This window comes from Electrophorus electricus, chromosome 3, assembly GCF_041902795.1.
Source record: "Electrophorus electricus isolate QZ-2024a chromosome 3, ASM4190279v1, whole genome shotgun sequence".
Classification (NCBI taxonomy): domain Eukaryota; kingdom Metazoa; phylum Chordata; class Actinopteri; order Gymnotiformes; family Gymnotidae; genus Electrophorus; species Electrophorus electricus.
The window spans coordinates 6,115,700-6,134,518 of record NC_137499.1 but is presented as its reverse complement, the minus strand read 5'-3'; the positions used below and the strand labels follow the sequence as shown (position 1 = coordinate 6,134,518).

The 18,819-nt window shown below is 43.2% G+C and overlaps 1 protein-coding gene across 3 annotated transcripts in view; it reads left to right on the top strand.

Moving 5' to 3' along the window:
• Positions 1 to 18,819, top strand: part of mthfs (5,10-methenyltetrahydrofolate synthetase (5-formyltetrahydrofolate cyclo-ligase)) — a 41,975-nt gene that overhangs the window by 4,705 nt on the left and 18,451 nt on the right. The window contains exon 3 of one of the 3 annotated variants that reach the window (XM_027004518.3): positions 370 to 1,537. The exons of the other annotated variants lie outside the window; for them this stretch is intronic. Within the exon in view, the coding sequence (XP_026860319.2) occupies positions 370 to 593 (224 nt within the window). The 3' untranslated portion in view covers positions 594 to 1,537. Of the gene's footprint in view, positions 1 to 369; positions 1,538 to 18,819 lie in introns of those variants that run through there. 3 annotated transcript variants of the gene reach the window in all.

Genomic DNA, 18,819 nt, shown 5'->3' with positions numbered 1-18,819 from the left:
ATGTGGTGTTGCGTTGCTGATCTGACCTATAATTAATACACATACACGCAGGTATGTGGAACTGCTGTTTCATGCAGAATGAAAGATGATGGATGGATCGCTGCAGTTTTGTTTTGCGTTCTTTATACAACATTGCCGAAAGTCTGCATGTTCACTGCATGCTTGGATATTGACATTAATGGGTATCGCAGTATCACAATCCTCTGCTAGGTGGCTCATGTTCAATGACCATTGCCCGTGTGCCTCTGGCAACAGCAGTGACCATTAAATACGCCATTGAAACTTTTCCCTTGTTAACTAACCATTTGCAGCACAAACGTATCAGCAGGTAGTGCGCTGAAGGTCGTCACTCCTCTTTCCAACGTCCAGGTGGGTTAGATCTGATCTTGATGCCGGGGCTGGCCTTCAACAAGGCCGGAAACCGTTTGGGGAGGGGGCGGGGCTTCTACGACACGTACCTGCAGCGCTGCATGACGCACCCTGGAGGTAGACCCTACACCATCGCCTTGGCCTTTAAGGAACAGCTGTGTGAGGAGGTTCCGACGGACGATGGCGACATGCTCGTGGACGAGGTGCTCCACGAAGACGAATGAGCTGGTGGCGTGGAAGAAACCCCCCCCCCCCCCAGTTTTTGATTGGGGAGAAGGAGTGGCCTCAACTCTATTCTCCAAGGGCTCCCATCACTCCCATCACGGCAGCTGGAGCAGGACAAACATGGGACCCCAGCTGCACATCCTGCTGGTTTGGATTGACCGAAAGACAACCAATAATCAGCACAGTCTTGTGATTACAAAGTGGCCCGAATGGCGTGAAAACTCAACAGGTGCGTAAGGGTAGAACTACAGGATACGGATGACATCACTGACACAAAATGTGATGAAATTGCTTACAGGAACTTGTGCGAGGTCTGCAGCATATCTCGCTTTCTCTGATCTCTTATTCTTTCATAAGGAGAGAATATTTGTTGATTGAGTCAGGCATGTTGGATCAGAGAAAACAAATATGTGCAGAGTTTGTGTGTTGCAAACATGGGATGGTGGTTCACTAATCAAGTCAGTAGCCCTACATGCATAAATACATAAATAAGAGCTGTTTGGGTCATTAATTTGCAAAATTAATCAGACTGAAATGTGGTAAAACCTAACTTTTTTTTCTTCTTCTTTAAAATCTGCCAAAATGTTAAGTGGTGATAGTTCAGCCATATAGTTCATAGTAATCTTTTTAACTTCATCAAAATAACGATGACGAGTGACGTTCTTATAGTCTATCACTATCACTATTTTACACTCAGTATTCTAAATTGTTACCTTCATGTGTTCTGTATCTTTGAGTATTTTCTGGGCTTGTGCACAGAACTGAGGCATTACTGGTTTTACTGTCATTATCTGTACCCTCTTACCCTCATGAATTATTGACATTATAAACATTCACAGACTACATGCATTTGTTTCTCTATATTGGTTTCAGAAATTCATTCAGTTTTCTCCTTATCTTTGAGGTCCTACACTTTAAATAAAATATCTGTGTTGTGCTAGTACCTTATTGACTACTGACCATACCCTTTTATCAATTTGAGCTTTGCCATCCCAGACACTTGAGATATTTATAAAACAATGGTAAAAAAAACAAACAAAACAATTCGGCCTAAAACTTTGCCAAACACTTACGTTAAATGTAAAGTGAATCATTTTAAGAATGCAGTAAATTTAATGTTGACTGACTCTCTGTTCTGTTTGTCAGATAATGACTTGCTTAATTGGGTTAATTTGGTTAAAATTAAGTTATACAGATTTGGCATTCTTTGATTCTGTAAAAAGTGTGTATGCATTTGTCTGTGTTATATATATGTATATACACACACACATACATACATACATACATGTGTGTGTGTGTATATTTTATATATATATATATATATATATATATATATATATATATATATATATATATATATATATATATATATATATATATATATATATATACATATACACACTAATGTTTCATTGGACCGCCTTTAGCTTTGATTACGGCACGCATTTGCTGTGGCATCGTTTCAACAAGATTCTGCACTGACACAACATTTATTTCTGTCCAGAGTAGCATTAATGTTTCGCCCAAGTTCTTGTATTGATGATGGGAGATTTGGACCACTGCGCAAAGTCTTCTCCAGCACATCCCAAAGATTCTCAATGGGGTTCAGGTCTGGACTCTGTAGTGGCCAGTCCATGTGTGAAAATGATGCTCATGCTTCATGAACCATTCTTTCACAATTTGAGCCTGATGAATCCTGGCATTGTCATCTTGGAATATGCCTGTGCCATCAGAGAAGAAAAATCCATTGATGGAATAACCTGGTCGTTCAATATATTCAGGTAGTCAGCTGACCTCATTCTTTGGGCACAGTGTTGCTGAACCAAGACTTGACCAACGTGTGTGTGTGTGTGTGTGTGTGTGTGTGTGTGTGTGTGGTTAGTTACACACACACAAATAGTACCAGGTTGTCAGAAAAACATTTTGAGAAGAGGTCCTTCATTTCTTCATCATTTGGACAAGCAGAGTGCTCTGCTAGAACTCTTCTGAAGCACTTTGTTTGCACAGCTGATTAAGGTGTCTGTCTGAAATGTCCTTTTTTTTTCTGGGAACCTTGTGTACTTCACTGTAATTTTTACTACCGCTACAGTTTTTCTCCTACAGTACACTTATGCACTTTGTATGCATTTACTCTTCTTCAGAGAGATTCTTTGCATACCAAAGGCAGGATTGCCACAGCTGACAAACAGCACAAGGGCTTTGGATATAATCACTGTTGCATCATATCCTGTCATACCAAATCAGATGACTGATCCTGAATATCAAACACTTCCCCTGAATCAGTCACTCCCACAGCAGCAGTTACCTTCTGGAGGCAGCTTCCTTAGTCAACACAGCCTTCGGAGTTGAACGGAAACAGAACTTTGGCAAGAATTGCATTTGGGATACCATTCAGTATCAGCTGGTGAGGGAGGGCCAATTCTAGTGGGCTGTGCACCTTTTGTTTACTCACAAACACTCTCTAGCCTCTCTGTTTTTTTTGGCAGGATGGATCCAGAACTAACAACAGCTATTTTGATGGTGTAAGCACTGCTGTGAGAGTTAACTGTGACAGACCATCATAGCAGATAGCGACCAAGTTACACCTGCCGCTTGCTGGGTTATGTAACTATTTAACCATTGGAATGACTTTTGGAAATCTATGAACAGAAATATGGTTGCTGTTTGAAATGGCAGCAAAATAAAATTCTAGCTGTAAAAGAGGCATTTAGCGTGAAGTTTAAACATTTTCCTCAGATGGAGCGGTCTGAGTGACAATTCAGGAATTTTCAGGGACCTCCTGACTTGTAAAGATAATAATGGCATTCACCAAAAAGAATGCTATATAACCTGTAAATTTTGCCAAAATGTTGCACCATACAAGTCAGCTGTCGAATGCAGAACTCTGAATGGGACAGCTTTTTATCTTGAAAGCCCACAAAAGCTGCCTCAGACGTTTTGTCTGTCCAGACTGCTTGCTAAAACAGCAGAGATATTGATCTGTCTCATCAATTCGGTCATCGCAGGATGCAAGAAACGGAAGTGTAGTTTACTTGTCCGTAGTCGTTTCAGCTCCATTACAAGAAATCATTATCAGACCTTTGCTCTCAGCAAGTGTTCTTAATGGTCGTTTTTGAATGGGGTCCGTCACAAGGGAGAGACCGGACTTGTTTACTGCGGGTATAATTGCAGCGAGGATAATGCAAGCCATCGGGATCGGACTACACGTGGAGATAACGGACGAAGGAGCGGGAAAGCACAGTGGCAGAGTGTGTTTTGTGATTCGTCTAATTGGTGTCGCCCAATTAGGCAACAAGGAAAACCGCTTCGTATTCTTGTTTTGCACTCTCTGTGTAGAAGCAGAGGAGGCAGCGGTAGCTGCGTTATACCGTGTGTGATTGGCGCTTTGTTAAAGGTTATTACTGTCGGCATATATCAACCCTTGATTACTTTTCTAAAGCCCTTGATTTGTATCATACTGCATTGTGCATTGGTACTTTCCATCCCAGCGGTTGGTGTATATCGAAGCCATTCTGGGAGCTGCACCGGTGATGGGGCTTCCAGAAAAACATGAAGATGGAGAATGTCCGCTGCTTATCGACCCTGAAAAATCACTATAATGTATAAATAGTGTGGGGGGGAAATGACACAGCCAACGTTTGAAAATGCAAAATGTGTTTTGGACGGTATTATCAAATACATTTTTAAAAAAGCTTCCCGTTTTTAATGAATGAATATGCTTCCCGCCCCAAGTCGTTGCAGCGCCGCAGAGGTCTTCCTAGGTCAGGCCCGCTGCTGATCAGCCGCACATGCCTCCTGCTTTGTCAGAGTTGGTGGGCTTCCAGAAATGATTAATTGGGGAAAAGCAGTCAGGGCGCCAAGTCTCAGCACGACTGCTCATTATAAGGAATTAATAAGGCGACGTGCGACCGCGTCCCGTACAGCCTTGGCCGTGTGACAGGTGGAGGTTGGATGATGCAGCCTTCACCCCACTTAGCCATAAGGTTATGTCTGGAGCTCACCCAGCACCCTCCAATAATAGATCTTTATTAATCAACTTCTTGTTTCCTGCAATCAGGGAGATTTTTTTTTCCTTTGACATCTTGAGGTTGTCAGCAGGACTAGGGGGGGAAAAAGTCAATATGGCCAGAAGATCAGGCACAAGTTTAGAGGAGTGCAGGAGGCTTTGAGATTGGCTTTTAATTTTGACATTATGGGTTTATTGTTGGCTGGATGGGAAAGCCTTCTGAGTGATCGCTGCACTTTGCCCGTTCACTTCTTTCCTGCTCTCAGCTGCTGACGTGAGCTGTTCACTGCTTTGTGGAGGAGTGATTATCCAACTGATGTTACGTAGCACTCTAATGAAATGTACCATTGACGTATTCTTCATACATTTTCAACGGCAAATAAAATTAATCTGACATTTCAGAATGTCACAATGGCGTCAACAATAAACACAAACTCAGTGTTTCAACTCACTGTTAGTTCTGATCTGTGCAATTCTTTTCTTTTACATTTCCAGTCAAAAATACAATCGATACATTTAGAATTACAGAAGGCCCCAGTTACTTCACGCTCTTGCAGGACTCATTTTCTTTCTCTTTTAGAATTCCCTACTTTCATTCAGGTTACTTAAACGCACATTACTGAGCTTGTGACTAAAGTCTTCAACTTCCCAACTTGAACCTCTCCCTACTTCTCAAATCCTGTCTGCTTTCACTCTCTCTTTTAATTACTAACATTATAAATTCTTTTTGTCAGGATCTCTGAGCTATACAAAAGGCAGCAATCAGACCCAATCTTAAGAACCAATGCTGAGCCCTGTGATTTCAGTAATTATCACCCCATTTCAAATCTTACACTTCTGTCTACAGTCTTGGAGTCTGTAGTTGCTATTCAGCTTAAAGCTCATTTGTCAAGTCAGAGTCAAATGTATTTATATAGAGCTTTTTACAACAGATGTTGTCACAATGCAGCTTTACACATGTCCGAGTCCAAACCCCCAGTGAGCAAGCCAAGTGCGACGGCGGCCAGGAAAAACTCCTTAGAGCAAGAGGAAGAAACCTTGAGAGGAACCAAGACTTAAAGGGGGAGCCATCCTTCCCTGGTTGACAACGGACACTACAATAGCCACAATATAAATAATAAGGACCAGAATAAGTAGTATAAGAGAGAAAAATAAATAAATAATAATAGTAATGAAAAAATAAGCGATTGATGTCTAGTCCGCTTTTCTAGAAGTCCTAGTCTGGTCCCGACGGTCTGCGCATGTCCGAAAATGGAGAACATCCATCAAGAGCAATGGAGAAGTAGTTGACCGGGGTGGAGGTGTGGTGGGCTACAGCAGGGGCCATCAGGGGGTGGTGGGAATAGCCATGGCAGCTGATTTTGTCTGCAGATGGGAATCTTTTCAGTCAGCCTTCTGTACTATTCACAGTACTGAAACAACTCTTTTTAAAATCACCAAATGATCTTAGCAGCTGATTCAGGTTCACTTTATATCTTGCAAATAGAAAACAATATCCTTTGACTCATTGAAATGTACTATCACTACTGTTCTACATGGTGTCCCCCAGGGATCAGTATTGGGTCCCCCTCCTTTTTATCATTTATATCCTTCTGCTGGGACTTATTATGAGGCATTATAATATTGATTTCTGTTGTTACACAGATGACACCCAACTGTACATATCCAACTGCCAACAGTCAAAAACAGGAAAAAAAAAATTGGATGACCCGAATCTAAACTGATTCTACGTCCCGTTGTTTTGTTCGAAATCCAATATATCAAAATTGTCCCGTTTTCTTGCAGTACACAAGTTGAGACAAGTTATTTTCACCTTGTATTTCCAGACTTTGTCATTCCTTTCAAAACTAGTACAGAACCATTGGTAGCTGCATTGGTAACATCAAGGCCTGATTAAATGCTCTACTTGCTGGATTACCTGTAAAATTGCTGAACAAAACTCAGCTGCTTCAGAATACTGCAGGTAGTATTATCACCTGTACTTGTTGTCATGAACACGTTACCAGTGTTCTTGGCACTTAGCTTCCCATAAAACATAAGATTTCAAGATATTGGTCCTACCATTTAAAACACTTTACTGGTCAACCCCTCACTGATCTTCAAGGTTCCTCTAGATCTTCACCTCTTATACACTGCAAGCATCCAAGGAAAAACTAAAGAATAACTTGTTCACCATGACGCATCTTTACGTTTTTGCTCTATTTTATAACCTCTTCCTCCCGCATTCTCCCTTCATTGTACATATATTGGTATCTTTGTGAATCATGTATATTTTGCTTTATTTATTTGGCTGCACTCTGCACCGTGTCCTTGAAATGCGAGTTCAAATAAAATTTATTATTATTATTTATTATATACAAAGTTGTTCAAACTGAATGCATAACAAATGTGACATAGCCATTAGATATGAGGCAAAAAAAACAGGGCAAGACCAAAATGTGAATTACTGGTGAACTCCATAGTTTAATTTTAAATGCAGTAGATTTCAATCATGACCTTCATCTGGTCTACAGGATGAATGAATGAAGTCTGGTAGTTTGTACCCCATGTTGACAGAAGCACATTAAAAATACTGACTCTCAAGAAAAAAAATGAAGCCCTTGGAAAGATTTACCTCGATTTTAAACTTTTTAAAACAGTCTTCCCTTCTTTTCTACTTTATTCCTTAAAGGTACTAAATCTGGTTCCATCACTGTAACCACATTCACATACATGCGCGCACACACACCCTGCACCCTGATGTGTGGCCAGCAACGTGAGTAATAGTATAAAAAGTGAGGTTCAACGTGATGTAGTAGTTGTAAAGCAGACCAGACACCACACAGCAGCACCATGGCCGGCATGCACGAAGCCTTCTTCCAGATGCAAGCATTCATTCTACCACTCACATTGACAAGTAAAACAAAGTTCTGACCCGGCTTTCAAACAGCACTGCACTCAACAGTCTGCCTACTACAGCCCAGCTGACCGACTATGGAGCATCACTGTGTGTGTGTGTGTGTGTGTGTGTGTGTGTAACAAACAAACAAATAAATAAATAAACATTATATATATATATATATATATATATATATATATATATATATATATATATATATATATATATATAATGTTTATGTTGTTTGTTCATTCATTTAATGTAATATCCTTGTTAATGTACATTTATGCAGCCAGGTTTCTGTAGCCTCTTTTTCATTGAGTGAATATCCGGGTCATTGATATTACGACTCTAATCGGATTAGTGACGCAGCTAGCTGGATCCCTTTACAGACCGGGCTCAGAACAACAGTGGCTGCTGGGATTACAGGCAAACAGAAGCAACTGCCGGCCAGGTTGAGCCAGGGTTCGGAGGCGCTGAAGCCATGTTGCTAACAGGCTAAGGCTGCTTAGCGAATTGACCCATCGCTCTGTGCCAGCATGGAAGTGCCAGAAGGTACCCGGTCCATGCCAGCCAGTGAAGGGGGCCTAGTCTGGTTTGTGGCACTTAGCACATGGCCTGCACACTGCATCAGGCTGGCGTGCAGCAGGGTGGTGCCTGCCAGTGGAGTGGTGGCCCAGCTCCTCGACGAGAACAGAGCCACAGCGAGTGACGCGGCGTGGCCGCGGACAGATGGTCTGTTGTTGAAGCAGCATGACGCCCGAATTCCACTCAAAGACTTGAAAGGGAAAAATCGGCATGGCGGCTAATGATGAAAGGCTGAGGAGGCGTCGTCTGACGGCGGACATTCTGAAAGTCACGAGCGTTCGATTCGCTTTACTCACAGCTGTCTTGAGTTCACATCCCCCCCCCCCCCCCCCCACACACACACACACAGTAAGTACCATCAACCATTTGCTCCATATATGAAGGCCAGGCAGTAGCCTTTGATTGACCTCAGGGTCAGTTTGGCTGCAAAGCCTGACAAATAGCATCCAGGCTAAGCAGATTAATAGAAAAACAACAAAGATAGCTGATCCAGGAACTCAGAAAGAATCTTGCTCATCCTCCACTGGCAATGTCTGCATGGCCAAATGGCCTGAATGAGCAAAAGGCCAAAATGAAACCAGAGCAGCCAAATAGAAACTCGTGACCTTGAAAATGTTTGTACAAGGCTGCAGGACATCACTGGGATCACCTTTCCATAATTCCCTCTTTATTAGCATTGCCAAAAGCTAATATGAACTTGATTATCTACTGTGGCGCAAATTATGGTTTCAAGAAGTCTAAGAGGAGGAATAATGTCAGAACATAGTTATGTCTGACGAAGGAAAAATACTTTTAGAGGGGGTTCGTTCTCGGCACAAATATTAGCAAATGTCGCAGAAGAATAGTCACTTCAGTTGCAGTCACCTTTCCTTTGTAACATTAATGGTCAAGTAGTCACCATCTTTCATAACAGCATTAATGGAAAATTTATATATTCCTGTATTTATTTATTTGATATATTCCTGTGAGCTACATACAATCAATAGTTGATCTTGGCAGATTAAGCAAGATGCCGGTGTCATACACATGTCTTGTGTAAGTTCAGTGTTACCTCCTGTAACGTAGTTTTTACCCATTGCTGTTTGACAGGCATATTCTCACACCCACACCCACACCCACACACCCAATATTTGTGACTGAGGATAAATCTTCAACTGTTTGCTATTCATCATTGCAGAGGAAAACAGCTATAGGAGGGAGGGAGGGAGCGAGAGAGAGAGAGAGAGAGAGAGCACAGAAGGAGCCTGACAGATGCAGGCAGTTCCTTCGGGATCGGAGTGTAATTCACAGGAAGTGCAATGGGAGGAGAGGTGTGCAAACTGAGTGGGTTTAGCGTGCGAGACAGCAGCGGGAGACGAGCGTGTCTCGGCGGGGCTGAGGCAGAGAAACGTCGTGCTCTTCGGCTAATAAAGGACCCGGTGCCCCTCGGGACCCAGACAAAAAAACCAGACAGCTGGAATCTCAAGCCGCCATTCAGAAGGGAGGAAGGCGACAAAAACAGTTGTATTTTGAAGTAATACTTGATGATGTGGCGCGGGCTTTTACGAAGAGCATTTGGTAGAAAAATGACAGCATTTCTAGAGAATAACACACTGTATAAAAGGGCCACGTTCTGCACGTTTGCATTTTGTCGGTTTAATTGGAACATAAATACAAGAGTTAAGTCCTTTTTACATTACTGTCTTGCATAATCAGAGGGCACCAGAAGTTTGAAGGGGTGGTTGTGAATCTACGGTCTACAGTCCCATATAACCTCTGCATAATACATGTCCTCAATATGATTTTAAAGCAGGGTGAACAGCGTCTGGTGCAGAAATGTCCGACACATGAAGAGACGCGGCATATTTCAGTAGGATTCCTGGATTTATTATGCACCTAGGTGCACCGGCTCTTCTCGTCTTTCTCTCTCTGTCTCTCTCTGAGTATATCAGTCTTTCTGTCTTTGAGAGCACCTCCCTAACCTGAGACCTGAAGGCATCGGTTCAATTTGACTTTCAGCAACTCATTCTCAAAAGCTTCACGAGTAGCGAGGTCTGTTACTGTCTACAACTAGCCCATGTGAGACCGCATTCTACCCTTTGAATGAAGACATTCATAATACATTTTGCTTTATTCTAAAGACATTAATGTGTTCATAATGCATTTGTCTTCACGCCACAGAGAAGGAGAGTTTGACCTCGCAGGGCTTACCAGCGGGGTCTGGACGCCGCCAGCCACAGCGTGTCGTGTCCTTAACAATATCCCTCGTTAGCACCCGAAGCCTGACCCTTTCTGCAGCCCGCATCACTCTCGCTCTGTCTCGGGTTGGGAACATTAAGTTTGGCACAACAATGAACATGAGAGCAGATCAATTATTTGCTTACCCTTTATCTTCCTGGCCATTCTGGCCCATTTTGAAATTATTTCCTCTCAACAGAGTAACAAGAAGCCTTTTCATAATCACATTCTCAGTCATTGTAATTAGTGAACTGGTGTCACACACCCACATATCCACCCCCCCACCCTTAGACACACACACACACACACACACACACACACACACACACACACCACACACACTCTTTCTGGCATTTAATCAGTCTCTTCAATAATTTCTCATTTGGCAGCATGAATAGCTCGCAGCAATAAACTATCAGCGTCATGTTTTCACACATCTTGGTCCTTGTTCACCTTTGTATCTGCACCAGTTCTCCTGATTAACACGGAGAGGAGCATCTATCCCAGCCTTTGCTAATGTGCCACAGACCGACTGCAGCAGGTGTCTTTGGCCTGCCACTAAAGATTTTTGTAGCATGACCAGAGGATACAAAGAATAGTCGTACTTCAGTCGTATATAATGCACACTTACTACTACTATCATGCAGTCATACTTCAGCATGCATTTGGATCAAAGTTCCTTATAAAGCCACATGGTATGAGCCATGGGGTGTGAACGTGTGTGAGTGTATGTATCATGCCAGTATGCCAAGCAAATGGCTAGTCTCTGTCATGTGGGTGGGTGGAGATCCTCCATGGGGGTTTGTTTGTGTGCGTGTTTGTGTGTATACATGCGTTAGCAGTCTGGACGTCTGGAGCTGAAAGTGTCTAGACATTGCAACCCACCATTGGTGTCCCTCGAATACAATTTTTTCCCCCAACTGCAATAATTGAATGAACAACACAAACAGCTCTTTAGACCATGACTGGAGGCAAGCAGCAAACACAAATTCTAAGTAGCATACTACACAACTCAAGTTTGTATTTATGCTTTAATGCAAAGTTTTTGCACTTGTGATGATATGCAAAACCTTTAGATCCTTATACAATAAGAATCAATCATCAAAAGGTAACTGCAGCAAGAGACTAGGAAATATGGATAAGACCTTTAAACAGGGCTACGCATGCACACCACAAATGTGACCCACATGAGCGTTAGTTTAGTGCCACAGCACAAAGACAGAATAGCAGATCATTCAATAGTCTCTTCACTAAGTCCTAATAAAAAACTACATATTGGTTATAATGTCTCCTTATAGCCAGTTTGTCGTGAAATAGGAAAAAGACAAATGCTGTGTGTGTGTGATTTTTCTGCCGCCACCCACCGAGTTTAATTAAACGCATCCACCTTGCTCGTGGTGCGAAACTTCACATTGAGGTTGTTCGCTTTTTTAGGAGCATCCGGAACCAAAACAATGGCAGGAATAACAGTGACAGCGTACCAGCAAAGTCACAATCACAATCTCTTGCTAAGCTGTGTGTGTGCGTGCGTGCGTGCGTGCGTGCATGTGTTTTATACAACAGCTCGACTTGAATGTTTCAGAAAGCTCCGTCTCCGAGCGTTGCTAGCAAACGTACCTTGTTAAAATATATATCCATATTTGTGGAATATTCAAGTTTTTTTATGAGCGTTGTTTTTTTTTTTTTAAAAAAAGTACTTTTCGGTGTTAGAGAGTATGTCACGGTGCGCCATTCAGCTAGCTTCAGTCCTGTCACCTCGAAGTGAACTCTTCCCAAGCGTCTCTACATTAGATGTGGCTGGTGCATGACATTTTCATTAATTAAGTGTAACAAGTAATCATTCTTTCCCCAGAACTTAGATTGTTTTACTATATTTGACACCTGCAGCGCTGTACTATGAATTCTAAGTATATTCCTGTATCTGGAATCAAATCGACAGTTTAATCGTTTCATTTAGTACCTTGCCATTAGAGCAGAAATGAGAGATTATACGCTGGGACTAATTTTCCAGTGCTGGGTTTCTATGTGCAGTCAAAATGTTATCATTAAAGCTAAACGGAGACAATGTTGCTGTACAGTCACTGTGCATTGAATCCCCTGAAACGGAATCACTCCTAAAAGTAATAACCACTTTACTGATGACAGCTGGTGAGTCAGAAAGGTCGTTTACCCGCAACCCAATTGGTCATTAGAGCTTAAATGGGCAGTGGTAGCTCAGTGGTTAAGGTACTTGCCTTGTAGTTGGATTGTTGCTAGTTCAAGCTCCACCACTCCAAGTTGCCACTGTTGGGCCTCTGAGCAAGGCCCTTAACCCTCAATTGCTCAAGTTGTACTCAATCATAATTGTAAGTCGCTTTGGACAAAAAGCATCAGCTAAATGCACTTGCTATGCTATCAGTTGAAAACAAATTAATTTGTGGAATGGCTTTGGCTGGAAAGGTGTCAGGTTTGCCCAGATGAAACTTTGTTGTGTATCCTTTCTTCTCAAGAATTGAGTATCATTGATGAAATAATTTTGCATTATTTCGATGCGTGTTATTTTAGCTGTAGAAAGCGATGGGTTTGCCTGCACTGAAATTATTGCACTTGCAAACCACAATGCTCGAATATTGCTTGATAATTATGGATTTTTCAGTGTGATTCTATAACAAGGTAATATGAGTTGAGTGAAATCAAATGGCCTTATTGATATTACTAATATCCTTGCGGCATGTCAGGTTAACATGCACATAACGTGCAGCTTCGTGTTCTATGTTTGCATCGATATAAATGAATAAATACATAAAGGCTTGATGTGCACATGTGTAATGTCACTGTTTGGACTCACTGACTAAGTACATCGGTGTGTAGTTACATCGACAAGTCAGATGCAGCCCGTGGAGAGTTTATTGTGGCCCCACCAGACATTCCACACCAGGGGCCTCCCGGAAGCCTTCCAAGCGCAAATATGATGAATAATATTGTTATGTTACTTGTTATGTACTGTTCACAATGCTGGAATGTTAAGGTGTATGCAAATGAAATTTTGGCAGACAAATGAACTGTTTTATCCTTTTACACCCCCTCTCCCTTCCCCTGGTTTTGTCTCAGTGTTTTGTTCTAATTCTGTGCTGAACTGGCAAGACCTTCTCATATCTTCCTCTAAAAATAACAGGCAATGGAGTCTCGTGTCGACATATGCAGTTAGGTGGTTCGCCAATATTCTTGCAGCATTTCTCTCTCTCCTCTCTCTCTCTCTCTCTCTCTCTCTCTTTCTCTCTCTCACACACACACACACACACACACACACACAAAAACAACAACATAGTTTCCCTGTGATGAACCTTTGATGCTCCTCAATGCTATCGAACTGTGTCACTTTTATCTCTAACATATTGTGGGTCAAGAAAAGGTCAACTTCTGTTTTCGAGGCACTGAGGCCGATCGCCAACTCTACTGTTTGTCATGCCGCTGATATGCTCAGTTGAGATATGTAGATCTTATCCCACTGAATGTAAAAACATTTTTCGATGTTGATCTGTGTCATCTGTAATATTTAGACTTAAAAGCCAGACCCATCACCAGCCCAGACAGTCCACACAGTCGAGTTCGGCTCTTTGATGGACTGTGCTGGGCGTGTGTGTATTTGGCTATTCATTCTAATGACTTGAGACATGTGCACTCTCCAACATGACTTGGTTCATAAGTGCATCGTTGTGCCACAGTAATGATGGAGTAGTAGCCAACAGGCGAACAATGCCTTTCCTGAATTATTGACAGTGGCACATTAGTGTGCTGCAAATGTGCATGACTAAAGGGAGGCTAGCACATCATAGCCCAAGCAAGGCAACCCGCAATGAAGAAACGAAAGCTCTGCAGGGCTGGGGGTTGGGGGTGGCTGGGGGCATGTGTTTTTATCACACCATTCACAGCCTTTGCTTGGGCCACTGTTTACTCACTGCTGAATTCGGAGTGACTCTGTACATTTTAATCATGATTTGGCCAGTTTGCCCTCCTCTCTTCTACCGGCTGTTCACCTCCCAGGCCCAGTCAGATCTTGAGGGTATGAGCAAATGTAGCCAGCTTGGAATGGCCACAAATACGATATTAGCTGAAGTCCTGAAACTCAGGCTGGGTCGTGACTATGCTGTAAAGTATTGCAGAAAACTATGAACTTGTGAAATCTAGGTTGTGTGTGTGTGTGTGTGTGTGTGCGCGCGCACGTGTGTTGTGGGTGTGTGTGTGTGTGTGTGTGTGTGTGTGCACGTGTGTGTGTGTGTGTGTGTGTGTGCACGTGTGTTGTGGGGGTGTGTCTCTGTGACAGACAGAAAGGCAGAGCTGCTATGACGCCACCGAAAATTAGATTACTCCTCCCTGTCGTTAGGCAGCCAGATGTGGATAATTAACGGCGGAGCGGAGTCATTTTAAAAACCAGTCACTGAGGGGAGTGGCATGTGAGTCGAGATACAAGCTGTGACTAATTGTTTTGTGGACTTTGACCTCTCAGATGGAGGGTAATTTTATTGTTTGTACAACGGCAGAAAGGGAGACAGACAGACAGACAAGGAGAGGCAGAGAGAGAGACTACAATTATGGCTGTCGGCAGGTTGAATATCGCTGAAACACTGCTCAGCGTTGTCCTTCATCAAGTGCGCACCTTGAGTGCGTGCTGGCACTCAGAGGGCTGGATACTCTGAGGCGATGGGAAGAGTCAATTCCACTTAAGCAGTCTGGTGAAGACATTACACACAAATGTGCAGTAATTTGACGAACAGGCCCAACTCCACAGCTACATGGTGTCAGCTTAAACTCCCCTCCAAATGATTCACCGATTAGCTTCTTCACCTCCAGTATAATCTGCTGAAATGGGGACAGCAGCTACAATAGTCAGCTCCTGCTCCCTTATATTAAGTTATATTATGTTAAGCCAAAATGTCTGATATGAATGTTCTGCACTAGCGATTTTGTACGTTCACTCCCCCTCCCCTCCCGCGCATTGCAGTGTTATGCATTCAGCCAGCAACCATTGCACCGGGTGTGAAGGCACCTCTAGCCTGGCCTCCTGAGGTGTTGCTTCCTGCCTGAGCCTGTCTGGAGCAGGCGACCTGTGGAGGGCATGCCTCACCTAGCTCACTGCCCTGCTGGGCCGCCTTGCCGTGGTTCATCTTTTTTTGACTGTTCCTGCAGTGGCTGGTCTTGTAAGCTGGATAAGATTACTCGCTCATGCCCAGACATTTTTGGCTACATGGCCTCCACCGTTAAGACCCTGAGCACAGAATGTCACACTGCAAGCATATGGAGAAAAATAAACTTTAGCCTTAAAGACGTTACAAAAGTATTGACCATTTATGTTTTTGTTTGGGTAAGAAATGAACCTCAAAGGTAAGGTTCACTGATTTTTCAAAATGTTGCCAGCACATTCTTTCCTCCAGTACATGTGATTGGCGGGGAGTGTAATTTACACTTTTGCTACCAAAAGCCTCTTTACTTTGATTTATTTGTCTTATAAAGGTATTGATTGGCCAAATACCCTTCTGTTATATTAAGAATCTTAAAGCAATAATAAGAAACTACAGAAGTTTCCTATGGCTCCTCTCCCTGTGTCAATATTGAATGACTGGCTGGTCAGTTGAAGGTTTCTGCAAGATCACAAAGACTCGTTTTTGGAATACTGAGACAGTATGTAGTCTGGGTAGCATCTCAAAAAGATGCGGGGAATGGGCGGGTTTTGGGAACATCGTCTGGTGCCGAGGCGCTCTTCTGTAATGCAGGCGAAGGTCTGGTTCTGTCTAAGGACACCAGAAGAATTAGCAGCGCCAATATGACATGAGGAGAGATGAACAAAGAAGAGGGCAGGACAGTGTTGTTACCGAACCTGTTTGACCAGTTATGCTAACGTAGTTAAGAATAAATTGAAGCTAGTCAGTAAGCATGAAGATGAAATCATTTGCACAATTCTAACTGGTAGCTTTTTCATTCATTGTTAGTAAAATGATGATAATGATGATGATGATGATGATTATATAGTTTATATATTATATAGTTCAATTGGAGTGACAGCTTTATTAAAACAATAATTAGGCTAACCTTGAGTAGTAGCTATTCAATTCACCCAGCAGGATACTATTAGTCATATTGGTGTATTCCTGATCAAACTATGCTACCCATCCATCTCTCTATATCGTAGCAATATTCCAGCCTTTTTCTCTGTCCATCACCCACTTTATTTTGCTTTTTTATTTTGTCCATATCTCTATCTCGCGCACACACAAATAACCCGACGCACCTTCAATACCACACCTGACACCAATATGGCTAGTGCTGATACTTGCTGCCATAGTGCTAGGTGTACTAGTCGGTGTAGACTAGGTGGTGTTTCCTCCTTCCTAATTCACTGGCCAGTGTTGAACACACTGCTAAAGGGCTCAACCAGTTTGAAATGAGCTTAAGATGATCTGAAGGACTTGTTTTCGCCATATTTATCTGCTCTAAGTGGACAAGTGTGGTGGTACATGCAGGTCACGCAGTTCTTCTGTTTTATCCAAGCTGGTGATTTGTTCTGTCATGCCTACTAATACTACATTCCCCAGCAGTCTGTAAATGCTGCCTGGCTCTTTTTGTGATTGGTAGTCTTGGGGATAAAGAGAGGAGACGTTAGTCAATGTTTCAGCCTCCATCATCTATGTAGTCTTTCCTGAAGAAGTGCGAGGTCATAGTGGTTTAATAAAGAGCATTATAATGAGTGAGAATCTCTTGCTTTGCCCTTCAGTAGCATCATTTCTATTTAATGAAAGTGTGTTTAATTGTAATCATGCACCCTGTCCATGGCAGCAGATTCAACAGAAGTTTTTTTAAAAAAAAAGGTCTGGGAAATAGAAACCAGCTCTGCAGGAGCAGCGGCTCGGCTGGTTGAGCTGAACAGATTACATTGAATTTCTGAAGAGTAGATGTGTGGAGAAGTCTGATTCTAGGTTTTTTGGGTGCAATCAAACAGAAAGCAGCTTTGTCATCTAGAACTCCCATGCTGCCCAGAGGGGAGAGAAAAAGTTTAATATCTTCTCATGAATTCCTGTTTGGCACACCTCTCACTCCCTTTCTACCAGAATTTTCATGTGTGTTAGAGAGAGACAGAGAGACAGACAGAAAAAGAGAGAGAGAGGGTGGAGACAGTGCAAACAGGAAGTGAGAAACATGGGAGGGGCAACAAAGGTAGACGCTTTAAAATGAGTCAGAACATGAAGGCAGAGAAGTTATTATGGTTATTATCATCAGTCTCCGTTTTGAAGAACAAAATGAAATGGATTGCAGTAGAAAACTCTTAAATAACCCTTTAAGCATTCCAGTAAGCCTTAGTTCAGGCCGCAACACACCAGCATATAAAATGTACTGCCACCTTACAAGGATTACACTCGAACTTCATCACAAACACTACACATGACTCCATACATGTGCAAGCCTGTCTGACGATATGCAGAAATTCCATGAGGGACAGAACCAGTCTGCTGTAACTATAAGAGTAATTCCTAAATCACTGATCACCTAGCATGGAAATTGCCTGCGGAACATAGGACCGTCTGGATCTGTTTGCCTAGTGGGCACCTGTCCACGGGAGCGGAAAACCCGTCCAAGGGTCCACAGCTGTTGCCGGGGTCGCCCCTTCCCTGCTCGTTTGTGTCATCATTACCACAGCTCTCCCTGTTACATTTCATGCTGCTGAGGTACACCAGCAGTACATGTGTTACCCGCTTCGGTGTCTTCTAGTTCCTTGTTATCGTGTCCTAGTTCTAGTCTTTTCTGCTCCTCTGCCTACCGTGTTAACAGGGTCGTCCTGTGTTTTGACCCCAGGCTCTCGCTTTTGACCACGGCTCTCGGAAAATCAGAGCATGTGCTCTCTTTCCTGATATTTATTCCAGCAGCCACCAGACGTGCTGTGCGTTACAGACCTGCTGGTGTTACAGGCGCCAGACGTGCTATGCGTTACATACCTGCTGGTGTTACAGGCACCAGACGTGCTGTGCGTTACAGACCTGCTGGTGTTACAGCCGCCAGACGTGCTGTGCGTTACAGACCTGCTGGTGTTACAGGCGCCAGACGTGCTGTGTGTTACAGACCTGCTGGTGTTACAGGCGCCAGACGTGCTATGCGTTACATACCTGCTGGTGTTACAGGCACCAGACGTGCTGTGCGTTACAGACCTGCTGGTGTTACAGCCGCCAGACGTGCTGTGCGTTACAGACCTGCTGGTGTTACAGGCGCCAGACGTGCTGTGTGTTACAGACCTGCTGGTGTTACAGGCGCCAGACGTGCTGTGCGTTACAGACCTGCTGGTGTTACAGGCGCCAGACGTGCTGTGCGTTACAGACCTGCTGGTGTTACAGGCACCAGATGTGCTGTGCGTTACAGACCTGCTGGTGTTACAGGCGCCAGACGTGCTATGCGTTACATACCTGCTGGTGTTACAGGCACCAGACGTGCTGTGCGTTACAGACCTGCTGGTGTTACAGCCGCCAGACGTGCTGTGCGTTACAGACCTGCTGGTGTTACAGGCGCCAGACGT